The sequence below is a fragment of the Dermacentor albipictus genome, chromosome 1, assembly GCF_038994185.2.
Source record: "Dermacentor albipictus isolate Rhodes 1998 colony chromosome 1, USDA_Dalb.pri_finalv2, whole genome shotgun sequence".
Classification (NCBI taxonomy): domain Eukaryota; kingdom Metazoa; phylum Arthropoda; class Arachnida; order Ixodida; family Ixodidae; genus Dermacentor; species Dermacentor albipictus.
The window spans coordinates 208,889,274-208,907,030 of NC_091821.1; the positions used below are offsets into that span (position 1 = coordinate 208,889,274).

The 17,757-nt window shown below is 40.2% G+C and overlaps 1 protein-coding gene across 1 annotated transcript in view; it reads right to left on the reverse strand.

Moving 5' to 3' along the window:
* Positions 1-17,757, reverse strand: part of bark (protein bark beetle) — an 87,907-nt gene that overhangs the window by 13,194 nt on the left and 56,956 nt on the right. Inside the window, exons 3-10 of the mRNA XM_065438188.1 lie at positions 13,721-13,911; positions 12,351-12,698; positions 9,731-9,948; positions 9,344-9,641; positions 5,652-8,174; positions 3,866-3,910; positions 2,049-2,312; positions 1,481-1,850 (exon numbers count right to left, since the gene is read on the reverse strand). Coding sequence (XP_065294260.1) covers positions 1,481-1,850; positions 2,049-2,312; positions 3,866-3,910; positions 5,652-8,174; positions 9,344-9,641; positions 9,731-9,948; positions 12,351-12,698; positions 13,721-13,911 — 4,257 coding nt within the window. The remainder of the gene's footprint in view (positions 1-1,480; positions 1,851-2,048; positions 2,313-3,865; positions 3,911-5,651; positions 8,175-9,343; positions 9,642-9,730; positions 9,949-12,350; positions 12,699-13,720; positions 13,912-17,757) is intronic.

Here is a 17,757-nt window from a genome sequence, read left to right on the forward strand (position 1 = left end):
GAAATGCCACACAGTTTGTGCTTTTCAAGTCCAGTGATGTTTACGAAATTCGACTTTCCTGCAGGTGTGCATACATCAAACTGGATGATGCGTCAACGATCATCTGTGTGAACATGCAAACAATTAGATGTATAACTAAATAACCATGTAATAACAATGTGGCTTAGCATAGTGCAATGTGTGGCAGTATGCCGCTTTTTGACCAGGTGCATGCAATTAGAAGTAGCAGATCAATGTGCTTTGGAGATATACAAGGCAATTTCCACTGAATAACATGGACCTTCATTTCTTAGCATTCGATGTTTCTCTACAGAAAAAAGCTTGGCTCTATGCGAGACTGAGTAGTTCAACGCTTTGGCTGTCTGACTTTTAAAGAGCGCACGGTGCTATCGTCCTGCTCGTGTTGAAACTTAATGTAGCTTTGTGTATACTATTTTTATTCTCCAGGACAAATTTCACTGCTTATTTTCAAAATTTTAAAGTTAAAAAAATTTCTGATTATCTCCTATTTAGCGGTTGTTTCCACAGGAGTTTTTTTTCTTACTTCCTTTTTTTTTCTTTTTTTACAGCCCTCTTTTTTGAAGGTCTTTCAGGTCTTGATTTACCTTGGCATAACACAGACTCAAAACTAGTACCAAATTTTGACACATGTTCTTCTGATAACTCAATATGTTAACTTGATAATGAGAAAATAAAATAGAAAAAGCAACAAATATGAAAATGTGCACGTGTGATGGCTTGCAGGGTTGCCTGCGGTTGTTTTAACAAAGGGTTGCTTGAAATGAATAAACGTAGTTGGAGGTCCGTGCTCAGTGCATGTGTGTATGCTCCTTGCTCATCCCATCCTTTAGTGCTGCTTCCTGTAAATGGTCAAAAATTTTTCTTATTGCAGATATGCACCGTTCTGTATCTTTAACCAGTATAGTACTTACTGCATGGGCGAGATTTTACAGTGAAGCTGCTAAGGGGAGTTCCACAGCAGTTTTTGTGTGGCATCATGCCACAGCGTGGTCGATATCATATTGAATTGCAACCCAATGTGTGTCAAAGCCCTGGATTTGCTTTGAGATTTAATGATCAATTACTATTAGATAAATGTTACCTTTCATATATGTCATTCAAACAGAAAACTTATATGTGCATTCTCGAGTAATCCTTAACTCTTGTTTCTTACATAGTGTTATACTGTCTCCACGTAGTAGAACAGCTAAGGGGTTGTACAGCTGCAAATGTGAAAGCCAACAATGCGTTGCTGCAATGTAGGCTGCATGGGAGCTGTCACTAAAAACAGCCAGCCACGAGAAATGTGCTTGAGCGGGGCCATGAGCCAGCAAGCAGACCCATAGTATTTTCGAAGGGTGTGAGAACTCTCCTATACAGCTTTGCTGTCTTTGATGCATCAGTTGTTAGACTGGCATACATCTGAAGTATTTCTTTTTCTCCTGCACTTATTCCTACTAACAGCACACATTTTACTTACTTTCCCACGTTGTTGAGAAACTGGTTCTCTCTGATGAGCATTTCTTTCTCCATGCCACCAATGGTGAAGACTCCTTCCCCAGAACTGCATTCATTGCTTTCGACTGTATTCCAAGAAGCATTGAAGCGAGCGAAGTGCCCATCTATACGGAGCTTGAAGTTCCTGTTGCTCTTGAGTGTTGAATTAACAAGTACCACACTGTGTGTGTAGTTTTCATTGTAGTCCCAGACATATGGCAGTCTCAGGTCAATGCCACCATGGTTGTTATTAAATTCTGTTTTGTTGATGATCCAATGGAAAAGGTTGTTCGAACTTCTGAGATCTCTACTGTAGTGGCTTATCCCACCTTGGTTGTTGGAGATTTGATTTCCTGCACACCAAAAGGTTTTCATCATCTTGACAGCTTTTAAACAACCTCAGTATCTTTTCATATTTTTCCCCCCTTCCTGGTGTACAACTAAACTGGAAAGCTATGCAGGCAGTCTTTGACATCATTGATGGCATCACTTAGCAACAGCTTCAAAAACTACATATAACTAATTTTTGTGAAGTTGGCAGAACTTCTTACCTGTAAGATTGTAGACTATCTCCGCCAGTGAAGAGGTGAGAGGATCCCATAATGGTGACGAAACAAGGATAGCATATCGTTGAGAATCCCTTATAGTATTCTTCACCAGGTGAACAGTTTCATTGCTGTAGCGATGGTAGTAGAACGCTTCATCTGGGCCTATGTCTCTGTTGTAATGATTGCTTCCAAAACCATAGCCACAACTTGTAATGGTGTTTCTTTCAATATTCAGACTGAGCTTGTATTCCAGCCATTGGGCTTGACCTGTTAGATCAGTAGGTGCATACATGTTACAATGAGTGAATGGAGCAGCTACAGTAATAGTCAAAACACTTTGGCTCACCTGATACCTGACATTTCTAGCAACAAATACTAGCACACAAGATTTTTTTACATCCAACTCATGCCATGATATGCAAAGACAGCTGTACTGACATAGCTCATGTGCTAGCATTTCTCTTGTGCCTTTCATCCAAGCCTCTCAGCCTTTTTTGCATAGTAGATTATTTATCAGTGCAATGTAGTCATCATATTTGCTAATGTTGTACATCTGATTCAAATGATTCAAATGCTGCTTTTATCTATAGTCATGCATTTTATCAGTACGACTATAACTATACCATGTGCTTTTCACACAATGCATAGGGTAGCAATAGCGATTGTATCACATTATTAAGTAAACTTGCTTACAAGAAGATATGCAAGCATTAACTTTAATATGACTTCGTGTACAGCGTACTTCTATTTTCACACAGCAGTGTCGTGATGGTATCGCACATTTTTTATTACTATCACATTGACAAGCTCTTACTCAGTCATCAAAGATATCTTCCGATCTAGATTGCATTCTCTTTTTCATTTACACGGTCAAAACCTGAGAGCCCATTTCTCTAAGCCCATGTTCTCTTACAGTTACTTTCTTATTCCTGACAAAACAAGATCTGCTGTTAACCATACCAACATGGCTTCTACAATCAAGAAAAGATTTTTGGCTATTTCATAAATTTACACAACTCACTCATTCTCTCCCACTGTAACTAATGTAAAAGTAAGAAATAAGGTTATTTAGCTCTCTTTTTGTTTGTTGCAGCCAAACAAAAATTACATAATCGCAGTAAGGTGTTGGCTTGGGGCGGTTGGTTATAGGTTCCATGCTGAGAGTGGCATAAAAAAGTGGATAAGTGAGTAGACGGCACACAAGTATGGCACATGTGTGGTACATTGCATAGTACACAATCGCAACTAACAGCACAATACAGGTCAAGGTAAGGTAGCCAAGCAATTGCAGGAAGCGCAAGAGTTATCTCCACTTTTTAATAGTGATCTCCAGTGGTTGAATATAAAAACTTAAGAACTATTCTAATCACGTGAGCAACTGCCAACACAATTATTTACTGCCTACACAAACTCTGATGCTTGTGGAAGGCAGTCATACGAGGCTGTGTGAACTTGCAGCACGAATTTTGCTCCTAATCAAATGGTGGAAATCATCATTAACTGATGCATAAGGCACACCTGCCCTGCTTTCTGACAGACAACACTTTTTGCTAAACGAAGTTTAAGCAATCTCATTTCATTAAAAAAAAAAAGGTAATGTGACTTAAGCAAGATACATATCTGTAAAGCACAGTTTTTTTATTCTTCCTTGCTTTTTTTTTTCTTTCCAAACACATTCATGCTCGGTGTTGCGAGATCAGCACCACCACCACATTCATCTTTATTAACCATATATGCTTAGAAAGATACATCAGTAGTAAAGAAAAATATTTTTGAGAGGGAAGAAGGAAAGCACAAACAAAATTACAACTATTACCAACCTGTGTCTTTGCAGTAAAACCCTGTGCAAGGCCTCCGACGAGCACCTAGAAGATATGACAGGCTAGTTTACCAACAAGACTCATTATAATGGTATTATATCACTGTATTATATCTACAATTGCCCCGTAGCCCCTGCCAACTCAAATATCTTTGGCTTCACCTTTCCCCCGATCTTATATGGACTCGTCACATCAGTGAAATTATGAAATCCGCTAATCAAGTACTAGGATTCCTTTGCCATAACTTCACGCTTGCAACTTCTCCAGTCAAGCTCCCTGCTTGCAAAACTTTTGTATTATCCAAATTAGAATATGTGAGTTCTTTATTCGATCCCAACCAAGCCAACCTAACCAACACCCTTGAAACGATTAAAAACTGTGCCACTAGATTTGTTCTCGGCAGTTATTTCCATCATGCTAGAATCTCGACCCTAAAAATGCAAATTGAACTTAAAACGCTTCTTGCATGCTGCAGGATTGCACGCCTATGTTGGTACCACAAATTTTTTCATTTGCTACCAGCCGACGGCAACTCTATTCATCCAATTCATTGTGCTTCACGCCACAACCACTTTTCAGCAGCTCTTTTTTTTGCGTACAGCCAAAGGCTGGACTGATCTTTCCGTCCAAACTGCCGTGATGACCGACCACCTTCTCTTCAAAGACTCCATCAATAATGACTATACTGATTGATGTATCATGTTTACTGCCATTATAATACCCACACCTCATGTAATGCCCTCTAGCCTTTGAGGTATGAATAACATAACGTAAAATAAAATAAAGGCAGTCACGTAAAACAGTGCTGTTAAGAGAAAGAAGTTCCCAGAGCCCAGTGACACTTTACTTCCCTTAATTAAATTTCTGTAAACAGCAGTTATGAGTGCTCAATTCCACGATACATTTGAAGACTCCCACATGATCTTAGAAGAAACCCGCCGTGGTTGCTCAGTGGCTATGGTGTTGGGCTGCTGAGCACGAGGCCGCGGGATCGAATCCCGGCCACGGCGGCCGCATTTCGATGGGGGCGAAATGCGAAAACACCCGTGTACTTAGATTTAGGTGCACGGTAAAGAACCCCCGGTGGTCAAATTTTCGGAGTCCTCCACTACGGCGTGCCTCATAATCAGAAAGTGGTTTTGGCACGTAAAACCTCATAATTTTTTTTAGAAGAAAAAAAAAATCTCAACATACCAGGAAAGTTTTGAGAAAAATTAAGTGCCATCCAAGAATGCATGGAAAAAGATAAGAGGCTCCTTTGCAATCTGCAAGTGGCATGCAGGTTGCATGCAGCAGAAGGTGTGTGCATTGCCTTTTGAGTGGTAGCCTTTACTGAGTCTCATTCACTCCAAGTGCATCCTATCTTTTAATTTTTTTCCTTTATTGTATGCATTTTCTTTATGAACTTGCAAACATCACAGACAGCACATACAATGAAATGTGAAGACCAGTGGAATGAAGGAAGAGCATGCCACGGCGCCAGTGCACCAGTGTTGAAAGAACTGCATCTCAACAGACACTGTGATATAATGGGCTTGACAAAAAAAAAAAAAAAGAGCCTTTGTCAGTGTCCAATGCAAGTATGATCTCTTTGCTTGCTGGAAGTGGCTCTAGCGTAGTGGTTAAGGCCATAGGTCTGAAACCGCACAACTGTTGGTTTGATCCTAGGTATATTTGCTCAGACATACGTTACATTATATTACGCTTTTACGTTATATTGTGCCATAACTGAATCAGCGTGGATAATAAACATGAAGTATTAGTGATAGGCACACAGCAAACTTACCTAGTGGTTGAACTGCTGTCATCATCAGCGTAGCACCTCTTCTTGGTGCTGATCCTGTCTCGTACCTTAGTGTTACAATAAAGCCAGTTTCTCTTAAAGGGAATGATGTCAAGTTTTTTCTGACATCCCAAATGGGAGCAGATGTGTCTTCAAAATCTCTGCCTCTTCTAATCAGAAGAGTTTCCGTAGAGTCTTCTCGAAAGGGGTCCACTACCATAATGCCAATAGCACGCTTGTCTTCACAAGACACTTGAAATTCCCTCGTTGTGTTAGGAGTGGTTCCAGCCACTCGTATATAACGCCTTTCATCGGGGTTCAGCCGAATGTTTTCTGAAATGACTGTGACTGCATCTTCAGCCCAACGCACCATGTCTCTCTGTTCTTGCCTCGTGAAAACAGGGTCATACCATATGCCACCACCTTGATTTCCTTGAATCATGTTGTCTGCTATATCCACACCTTGAGATCTTGTTATTATCCCATGACGATTGTTGTTATGGAGTTCTGAAAATTTGACCACTGGATTATGGATGTCCCTGAATATGTCATTCCACATTAGGCCTATTCCAGAGTCTGTGTTTTCCCTCACAGTCAGGTGCTCCAAGATGTGGTTATTGAAATCAACCTGTAATGCAGGCTTAAAGGCATGTGTGGCATAGTCAAGCTGTCCTGCTTTTTCAATGATCACATTCTTGAGAATACTGGGCCTCGCATGAACACCCAAGCGAATACCAGCCCACGATGGCCTAACACAGCGTATGCCTACTTCAGAAAAACATGAGTTTTCAAAATCTTCTCCCACGACTTCATGTTTGCAAGTAAGAAAACTGGTGTCCATTTCACTGCAGCGGACATTACTTAAAAGTATGTCTCTCGTGCCCCCACTTGATGCTTGGGAGGCTGGCTCCATCAGCCAGTCATGTGGGCTCAGAACCATTCCAAGTTGCTGGCAGACAAGTGCTGCAGCTTTAATAGTAAAGCCATACGCACACACACCACCCGTTGTTCCATTGACTGTCACCTCTATAGTGCCCTCAGTGACAGCAGAAAGTCTCAGGCTTTCCACATCCATTGGAGCAACTTCCAGTTCCTCTTCCTCAGTGACAATGGGAACAGGCATTCCAGTGTACACAATTTGCTCATTAGTACCATCACTCTCAAGTTCTCCCTGGACCATCATACCAATTGACTGTTCGAAGTGCAGTCTCGTTCCTGGCTTTATGAGCAGCTTTGACCCATGTTGCACAAAAATATCTTTTTTCACTGTGTAGTGGCCCTTCTCAAGGGTGACAACACCCATCACTTCTCCTCCAATTTCCAAGCTTGATTTGAACTGCATAGTCTTGTCTCGCTCAAAAACAGATGAAATTAATTGTTCTGTGTCAAGGTCATGAGCATTTAACAAATACTGCAGAAATTGCACAGTTGCCAAGTTGTAACGATCTTTGCGATCAAAAATTCTGTTGTAGATTCGCACAGAAACATCAGGAGTTACAGCATCCAGCCCCCAGAAGTTCAGAGATGCATCAATAGTGCTGCTGTGGTCATCAAGGTGTGAACCCAGCTCATAGTCTGACATGGGGTTGATGAATCGGTTCCTCCTTATGACTGTATTGTTTGAAGTCACCACAACAACAGCTGCAACTCTTGACCGTGGATTCAGACGAGGAAAGTGCTGTTGAATGCTGTTTTGCTCTAACCTGTTATGATCAAAACTCAGCATCTGCATGCTGCTGCCATGAACCACCCCAATTCTTGCAACAAATGTTCCAGAATTGTGCTTGAAATCATTTTCAGTAATGTGAATTTTAGCAACTTTGTCTGCATGGTGCTCCAGGTATTCTTCGTGGTCCTTGTTTTCAATCCAAATTACTCCAGATGTGTGGTTCATGAAACTGTTGTGCTTGATAGAAGCATTCACATTAAGTGCTGGTGTCATTTGAATTGACAACTTGTGTGATCCTCCATACTCTGCAGCTCCTCCAAATCTATTGTGTGTGATGTGCAAGACATCACCTTCACCAATACCATTTACAGAGTTTTTCATCCAGCATGACTGGTAAACAAGAGCAGCACCACCATTTGCTCCAAGTGTGTTCATACTGATGTTCCAGAATGCATCAGCCCTACACACATTTCCAAGTAAGACTCCAATGTCACCATTTGATGAAATGTTTGAGAATGAAATATGGGTGGTAAAATTAAAAGGGATCCAGTGTGACGTTTCATTGAACCACAGGGCAATGCCCCTTTTTGAGTTTCCATGTATGACAGACTGCTGAATGTGCTTGTAGCCACCAGCATAAGTAGCATTAACACCATCGCCTTGGTTTCCACTGATATCACTTCTGTTGATGACAAGATCTCCAACACCTTCATCTATGTGAATACCAGCAACATGTGAATTGTCCTGAATCTCTGTCTCCACAATGCTAGCACCTGCCACTCCATCACGAAGCCAAATACCTCTTCCATTGTTGTTACTGATGTGGCAGTCTGTCACATTAAGGTCGTAGTCTTTTCCTGAAAGAAAAAACAATTCCATACGTGAAAGCAGCAGTAGACACTCTCATATGAAGGTGCATAAAATGCATTAATAGACTGCTTAAGTGGAGCTTTAAAGCGACAATGTAATCATGGAAAGAATAAAAAGCCAGCCAAAAGTCCATGTATAGTTGTTCTCATGATAAATTTGTTTTTTAGCCAGTCAGCCACTTTGCTTAGTATATAAATTGCATAAAATGCTCAGAAATGTAGCTTCCCTTCATCATATTCCAACGAATGAATCGATCCTTCACTGCACTCTGATAATACCATATCCATCTACACTACTAATATAATGTAGGAGTTTTGATGACTCGGAAAATGTTTTTTTTTTGGTATTACAATTATAACATGAACTAATGACAAGGAATGCAACCATATATATATATATATATATATGGGCTTAAAATGGAACATTTGAGCATAACATGATAAGTGATGCACACCCACGAGGCTCTAACAGTCACTGTCGGCCATGCTAGCCATAACAATGCAAACCAGGTGCAGCTATGCTTGCAAGGCTGCATGAGCAGGCATTGTGGCACATTGCATTAGCATAGGAGTAGTGGATTGCCCCATTTTCCCTTTCACTGTGCTTTCGCTCAATCACAGGCCTTCAGCTGCTGTGCATGCAAACTTGTATACACCCTTTCCTGCAAAATTCCTGGAAAGTTTTTGACAGCTTTCCTGCAGAGCGCAACTGCTTAATCATTGAGAATGAGCTCAATGTAACTTTAAAGCACAAAATTATAAAAAGGGGGAGGGGGGGGGCTATAATAATATATATCATATTATATTCATAGCACTGTTCCAAATATGGCACAAGATGCTCTTTCAAGCTAGTAATTACACGCACATGCACACACATAAAGCTAACATTGTATTTGTGCAAATATGCTATGCCCCAGTAACGGTGGATGCATTTACAACTTTTCAACAAGGCAGACAATAAGCAGTAAGCATGTTCATTGTAGAATAATCATGAGACTGTTACAACTGTATTTTCCTTCTAATCAAGGGTTCAAATACTGTGAATATTAATGCATCAAGGCATATATGCTTCAGTGATAACTTATATATGCATCAACAATACAGTTGACCTGCTGTCAATGTTATTCATTGCAATAATAGCAATAAAGCACACTTACCAACGTCAAGCACTGCTTCCATGGAGAACTGCAGTTGAGGAAATATATCACTCAGATGAGAGTATGTATACTTTGGTGGCTGGAATTCGACTGTGAGAGCTCCGCCTTTTTCTGAAGACACACTTTGTGGCACGGTTGTATTGTCAATGTCAAATCGTGCTAAGATATGTTCATCCAGCTTTTGGTCTCCATTCCATACAGTCACTGTGCCTCCTTCAAGCTTAGTTCGGCCATCATATCTCTGCATGTTCTTAAAATGAATTGTCATCACCAAATTCGAATGCCTGGCCTTTAGTTCCTGCAGGGGAGAATGCAAACAACATTAAAGCTGTTACACCAGTAAACCACACATTCTCAATTAATATGCTGCATATAGGCCACACTTACCCTTTTACACTCCGACTTATAGTTCTTCTCATCCAGCTGGTAGACAAAAACTGCTGGGTAACGAATGTTGATCACAGATGAAGATTGACAAAAACTCATTTTGCTCCCTATTTTAGTTTCATGTCGTGTATAAACGATTCCATCAGCACCATTTTTCGTCACTGTCACTCCAGACAAGCTGACTCCTCCTTTGCTTGTGTTTATGAAGATTCCATAACCTGCATAGCCATTAAAATATGAATAATGTTTTTCCCACAGAATTTATAAAACAAGTTATAAACATTTGTTCACTCTATCTGAACTCTTTCATAATTGGCAAGTATTTATATATGTGCACAGAGATCAATAAGGTACCACTACCTGCTGCTTTTTTGGGCTTCTTGACTTGGCAGTGTACAAAAGTGCACACTACCTGAGTGTTTCACTAACATTGGCTTCATTAGGAATGGCAAAGAGCATCAAAACAGTAGTTTGTTTATGCATTAACCCTTCCAGTACCATAGACATACCACTACATTTTCGTGTTTCTGTCCCACTGTGTCACTGACGTCAGATAGGAATGTGAGGACTACACCAAGAGAGCATTTGCCATTATCCATGTCATTTTTGCCATTCTGCATAACCAAAAACAAACCGTTCTGTTCGTTTTATAATATCCAAGAAAAAAAACCTGACATTGGAGGTGTATCAATTTTGAAAAAAAAAAGGGGTGGGGGGGGGGCAGAGAAAGGGTTAATAAACCTTGAAGTTCATTCACAGCTGGGTCAAAATCCAATGGCTCTGCAACTGTCACGTTCATGGCCTTTGTTACTCTAAGTAATAAAAGGGAGCTAGATGATTTAGCTTACAGTAATAATGAATGATTTATTGCAATCTATATTATAACAAAAAACTGTTGCCAAGAGATGAGGACAGAAGCATAAAAGAATAGGAAGGCAACATATTCTTTTCACCCAGTATATTGCTAGGAAATGCTAGTCAACATCACTGAATTCTGCAAGTGTATTTAGGACAACATTGAAAGAGAAACTATTTGGTTCATACGAGCTAAATGGAGAGCAATCAAAATTATTGTTACCAGAACAACAGATAAATTTATCAGAAAACACACTGTTGAGCAGAGACATGACAAAGGAAAGAAATGACAATCAAATACCCTAAAGCATTTGCTAATAGAGAAAAAAGATAGTTTTGTGACCATACCAGAAGCAATATTTTCTGAGAAAAGCATAAAGGCTGCAAAATAAAAAAAATCCTTAGGAAGGGTGGTGCACATATACATTAACAAAATGGCATTCCACTGGTGTGTGCCAAGAAGTGAAGTAGGAGAAACTGTATGCACCAGTGAAGAATGAAAGCGCATAGTCTCGATCATACATATTTTACAATTAGGACTCGCACAATATTGGTGGACCCTTTTGAACTGTCTCAAATTTGGCTTCTCTTTGCACTGCGGACCCATTTCATGTGCCAAGGAGCTTGATTAAAAGACATCTGACAAGTGTTGAGCTTCAGAACATGTCAAGAACTTTTTCACTCATGTGCAAAAGGTTTTTGACGGGTACTGGCTTGGGTTAGCTGGTTACAATTCATGATCAATGTTACTTGCGCACCACTTGGAATGAGGACTGGGGGACGACAGACACAAGCGCATTGTGCTTGTCTGTCATCCCCCAGTCTCGGTTCAAGTGGCACTGAAATAACATTGATCGTGAAGATTTCTGACCTATATACAAGAATGCATACCAAATGATTATGATAAAAAAAGCGTTCCAGGACAGCTGCAGAACAGCTTTCATGTCGTTATTCTTCTGCCATGCCCCTGTTTGCTCACCCTGTTTTTCCATATCGGCTGCAAACTTATTTTAATATTCTATCATTCTCAACTGTTCTATTGTAACTAAATTATAGAATATATTGTCAATTCAACCTGCCATACTGGCCCAATGCCAAAGGCAATCCACTACTCAACTCGAAATCATAGGGCAGAGCAGTCACATTTCAGATGAGGCATAAGGCAGAAAATTCTGTACACTGAGCTCAAACAAAATGCGAAAGAACTAAATGTGAGTAAATTATTATAATTATTATTACTAATTTACTCACATTTAGTTCTTTAGCATGTTGTTAGAGTTCAGTGTACAGACTCGTCTGCCTTATACTGTGAGTGTGTATATATATATGTGTGCGCGTGCATGTGTGTGTGTGTGTGTAAGAAGTCAACAAACAATGACAAGGACAACATAGGGGAAATTACTTGTACTTACTAATAGAATTAAAGAAATTATAAATTAATGTAAATGAAAGTGGATGAAAAAACAACTTGCTGCAGTTGGGGAATGATCCCACATCTTTGCATTACGCATGCGATGCTCTACCAACTCAGCTGCCATGGCACCATTTTCCCATTCACATTCCTGGGTATTTATGTTTTACTACTAGAACTAACCCTGAGAGAGAGAGAGAGCTTGGGGGGGGGGCATTATTTGTTACAGATAATATAATTTGGTCTAACTGGATAGCCCTAACTCTTCTAATGCAAGTACCAAACTCCCTTGATCCCCTTTCAAAAGGTTGCCTCACAAATGGGATTAGGCTGACAAGCATAATAAATACTAACCTCTATTTTCACTGAAGACGCTCTGCTGAATCTCAAATGGCTGATTTGGCATGGTGACATTTATACCATGGTAGGCTGACAAGCGCACATCCAAGTTTTTCATCACTGGTGGGGTACCATAGACTTGAATAGCTGCTGTTGCATTTCCATCCTGTTGGCGACCTCCATACTTCATGATCACATGTTGAAGAATGGACTGGGACACTTCTAAATTGATCCACACATTAGGAGAGATCTGTTTGACTTGTGGTTCAGTTTTGGCCAACTCAAAATGAAGGCCACGCCAGTACTGTCTGGCTTGTTCCTGAAGCCTTGGCTCACAAGTAACCTCGATGTCCAGCTGGAAATCTGCATGATATATAAACATATAAAGAACATATAAAGAATACAATAATATGCAGCATAATGGCACTCTAAGCACTAAGTTGCAGCACAACAGCCTTGTGGATTGAGTGCAGGGGGTTGCGTGTAGGGGATTCATTGCAGCAGAAAATTTCTTGCCTATCTCAGCACCTAAGGTAGGATTAAGACTAGAGAGGGACAGTACAAGTAAAAGATATTAAGTTTAGCTGGACTGTTAGATTACAGAGCTAGAATAACCAACAAGTGGCCTTTACTGAGCCAAGGTGCTGGGTAGGCCAGGAAATTATACAAAAGTAAATTAGCAGCTCCCCAAGCCTGTGACATCACACTGTCTGTGATGTCATAGACAGTGTCACAGTCTAGTCAATGTTAGTTAATTGTTATTTATTTTAAAAGAACCACACTGCATTTTGCGATACCCAAAATCTTAACTTTCCAGCTTCTGTAGATTGTTCTTGCACAAAAAGAACCTAAATCTGTGAAATGCCTAAAAGTCTGAGACATTCAACCCCTCAGCTTCATCGGTGCTTCTGTCTGGGCAGTAAATCGAAAAAGGGAAGTGTAATGTTCACATTCTCCACTAATAAGCCTTTTTTTTTCTGAAGAAACAATTTTTCTATACACACATTTGCTGGAGACGTGCATTTCTCTCTGATATTTTGCATCATTAAACCTTTATTGATGCAAGTGTGACCATTCAAAGTTTCAGTGAGCTGTTCAAAGATCACATGCATTGCATGTGAACAGCAAGCAAAAGTTAGGCAGTTTTTTGTCCCTCAAGAACATGCAGAACACATCTGAAGATTCTCCTTCAAAAGCCAGCTCTTGTTTTAATGGAATGTTCTTGAAACTGCTACTATGCCATTGAAGTTGCCTCACTAAGTTTTCACACGTTTGCACATGAGACAGCTGATCTGCATATCTAGTTCTCCTGAAAAACCAGTGCGCATGCCTGAACATGTGCTTTACTTTAACTCCATACAAAATCACGGATGCTTGACACTCACCACATATTCCACTGCCTAACTGCTTGCGTGCCCATCCAGGACACTGGTCAAGGCTCTGCTCATTTCCGATACAGTTTGGGCTTGCAAACATAAGCTGCCGTGAATCATTGTGTCGTGGTAGCCAGCCTTGGAGGAAGCCACCCGAAAATCCCAAGTGGCGACACACAACCCGTACATCTTCATCAGTCCAGCTGCGCAAAGTACAAAACAGGGACACCACTGTACACACTTGCAGACATTTCTAGCTGTAAAAGCACAAATGGCCTGTGTAACGGGCCAGTCATGCTAATGGAAAAACAAGTGTAGTGAGAGCTTCTTGCTACTTTTTGCAAACGCAGTGCATTCAGAGGATTAGCTAAGTGTCAGGTGCTTGCTTGCACAACCCGTGCAACAGTGTGCATGCAGCAATGCTAAAATTAAAAAATTTTCACACATGTTTACCACTGTGAACTTCTTTCTCAAACACTGAAGGAAAGAACCAAAGTTGGAACATTTTGCAGCATTAACCCTGGTATAAGATACAATTAATTGTGCCTGCAACTGTTCTTTGGCGTGGTTATGTGAGCCAAGATTTGCACAGATGTACTTTGCAGCTCACATGAATGCACACTTAGATTTCTCCTGCATCCTGAACATTAGAAGACTATTTATTATTCAATGAGGTTTCATCTAATCCTCTAAAGATTAATACTGTGAACAGACGCATAAAGTTTGCATCATCGGGGCAAGTTGGTTTAACATGACCCCGTAGTATTTACATACAGACTCATGTTTTAGCTACACCATTTTTTTTTCTCAAATTAGCACAATAAGTCAAGATGCAGCTATCACATTGTAAATATGCAACATTTTCCTTTGGCTATAAATATTTTCACAAAAATGAACCTGTTTCTCTTCATATAATGAATAACACAGAATAAATGTTTACAGAAATATTTGGACCATTAGCCTATATGGCTAGTTATTGGTCCAATCTAACACACGAGTTTATGTAATCAGGTTTAAAAGCAGAGGTGCAGTGAACAGGTTACACATAGGCATGCATAAACATAACAGCATGGTTGTTTAAACAGAGAAAATACAAATTGCAATCAATACAATTCAATATCTCTCCAAAAAGAAACATACAAAAAAAACTACAAAGTCCCATATATACATTCGATACTACAAACCTAGCCAGTAGAAAAATATCAGTAACATGCTAGAAATACAGTACAAAGATCGTAGACTTAGCATTCTGAATACAAGTTCCGTTGCTACATGATTTATTTAAAAATGTACTTTAGAAGAAAATTTAAAGTTGTGTGCAATGTGCAAATTTAATTTCGAGTGGAACGGAGTTCCAAATTTTAGCATCAATGGATTGAATTAATCTTTCGCCGTATACATTCCTGCAGGTAGGGAGATTAATGTTGCCGTTGGCTGTGTGCCTTGTGTTACAGGTTGGTAAACAAAACAAACTCAAGGGTAATGGAAAAGTAATGCTGATTATAGCATTCACCAAAACTGTTGTTACATGAATGGTAATATCTGAGTATGCGCAAGTAATTGGGTGCTTGAGCAATGAGGAGACGAAAATGTTACAAGTCTTAAAGCGAGTTTTTGTAACCATACATGTACGTCATGTAAGTAAAGCCCCGATATTTCGCTACAATAACTCAGTTGTAAATAAACTAAGCAAAAATATAAAGACTGAAGCTTGTTATATTAAAAGTAATCTCTGGCTTTAATGAGCATAAAACATGCAAAAGCGAGCTTTTTAGATGTATTATTAATCTGTTCTTTCCAATGCAAATTTTCAACCATTACTACACCCAAGTACTTAAACGTGGAAATGCGCTCAATGAGTTTGTTGTTATCATGCAACACAGGCAAATAGAAAATGCACCAACACATGGCTATAGCTTGACATGGCAAATAGAGTTGTTGCTTTGTTCACAAGAACATTGCTCATTTCACTCTGTAAAGAAGCTAGCAGCAAGAGTTACAAGGAGGCAAAACAAAAGAAATACTTCATTTCTAATTTTTATTTCAAAGTTTGGATGGCATGAGTCTATGTAAAACTATATTGTTAAAAAATTCGGTTAATCTTTTTATCATAAAACTTGATAACCATAATAAATACTGCTGTGATACAATGTGAGAAGGATGGACCTCAGTCTGCATAATGAGGATGAGGCATTTTATGAGGATGAAAAGATTGTTCTACTTGCACCGAATAAACTATAGAAAGCTATTACAATCTTTTACTCCACATTCAATTTACTTTTCTTGTTTATTTATACCTTCTATTTGAATATGCTGTGCAACTGGAGCTTCACTAACATGGCACATATTTAGTAACTTAAAACGGCTTTGTAAGGAAAAATGGACGGTTTTTAATTTATCAAAGTTTACAGCTTACATTTACAACTCACATTTTTGTGATTGAGAAACGTAGGTCTGTCCATAAAAATAGCAGTTTTGCCCGAAAAGCGAAACAGTAATTGATCCACGGCATACACTGGGCACGATAAAATGTTATTGCACATGGAAGTCTTCTAGCGCAGCTTTCCACTTCGGATTTGCCAAAGCAGTGCTTTTATTTACATTGATGTCTACAGCCACAGATTGTTAGCTTCGGATATTGTGGAAAAGGTGCATCGCTAACATGAAATAATATCAAAACGTAGCAAAATGTACATGTCTGTGCAAATGAGCCGCATTGTTTTGCCCTGAGACGAGTCAATATGAGCAGCCGAGCCACTTGAACAACGGCAACTGTGATCCAGACACGTATATTATGGGCTGTTATAAGTGACTCTCTCTTGTTTTATTTTACAGCGCAGCTCTTTGGCGTTTGTTCTTGCATTTCGCGTCGGCCTCGCCGTAACCAAGGTCATCATCCATGCGCTGCTCTAGCTGCGCACGCCCCTGCTGCCATCTCGCGCGCGACGCAAGTCTTGCTCTGCCCTTGTCCTCCAAAGCTGGATCACATGTTCTCGCCTATCCTCTTGCCCCCTTCTAGTGTTCCTGTATGTGCTCCCGCAGAGAGCAGAGTTGCGCATAACTTTTTCGGCGCCGCTCGCACTGCTATTCGCCAAGAGCTATCACTTGGCACGCAATGACGTCCAATGTTCAACTGCGCCGCTGCGAAGGCAACTTTATGGCCGCGATGCCGACTCGTCGTTTCCGTCAGTGTCATCAACATTGCAATCAGCGTCGAGCATGGATTGCAGTCATTGGCTCTGGGCTGTAGGTATGTTATTCGACAATATTAGACAGTTTTAGAATATGGGCCCCGATAGTTTGGGGCCCCAAAGAGTTTTGCAGGTGTTGGGGCACGCAGGAGTGAAGAGTCTCAGAATAGGGCTTTGCGTTTGCAGATAGCGTCATGCGCTGACAGCGCCACTACGGCGTCAAAGAAAAGCTATTAGAAATAATTAAATAAAATATACAATTTTATGATAAGAACAGTAATTCTAACTATCGTGTATTTGCATTTAATTACAATTTAGAGGTTATTCTGAAAGCAGCAAACAATTAGTTGCGCTCAGTTTTGAGTAACCAACTTTACGTGCCTTCACCCATTGAGTTTCCTACGAAGAAACTCTATGCCTTCACCAGCCAAGCTAAGCCGTGTTAGGCCTACGCACCATAACATCCACAATCGAATTCGGAATCAGCAGCATCTAATGAATCAATATTCATAACGCACAATAGTTGACAAAAAGCAATAACGGCAGTCACTTCTCCTAGCTTGCGAACTTAACGCGTCACCACGAATCGAACTCACTTTGGTGCTAGGTTAGAGCCGTCGCTTCGATGGGTGCCGCCATGTTTGTTTGCGCAAATCTTTTGGGGCAGCTTTTGGGGCTCCCGCTAAATCAGTGAAATAGCGTGCCCAACGCAAAACGCAAACGCAGTTTGCGTCTCGCGCATGCACAGTGGCTTCGACGCTATTTCTTTGGGACCTCAAAACGTTTGAGGCCCCTACTCTAAAACTCTCTATTAAGTCAAGGACCTTGGTGAAGTGATACGAAACACATCATATTGAC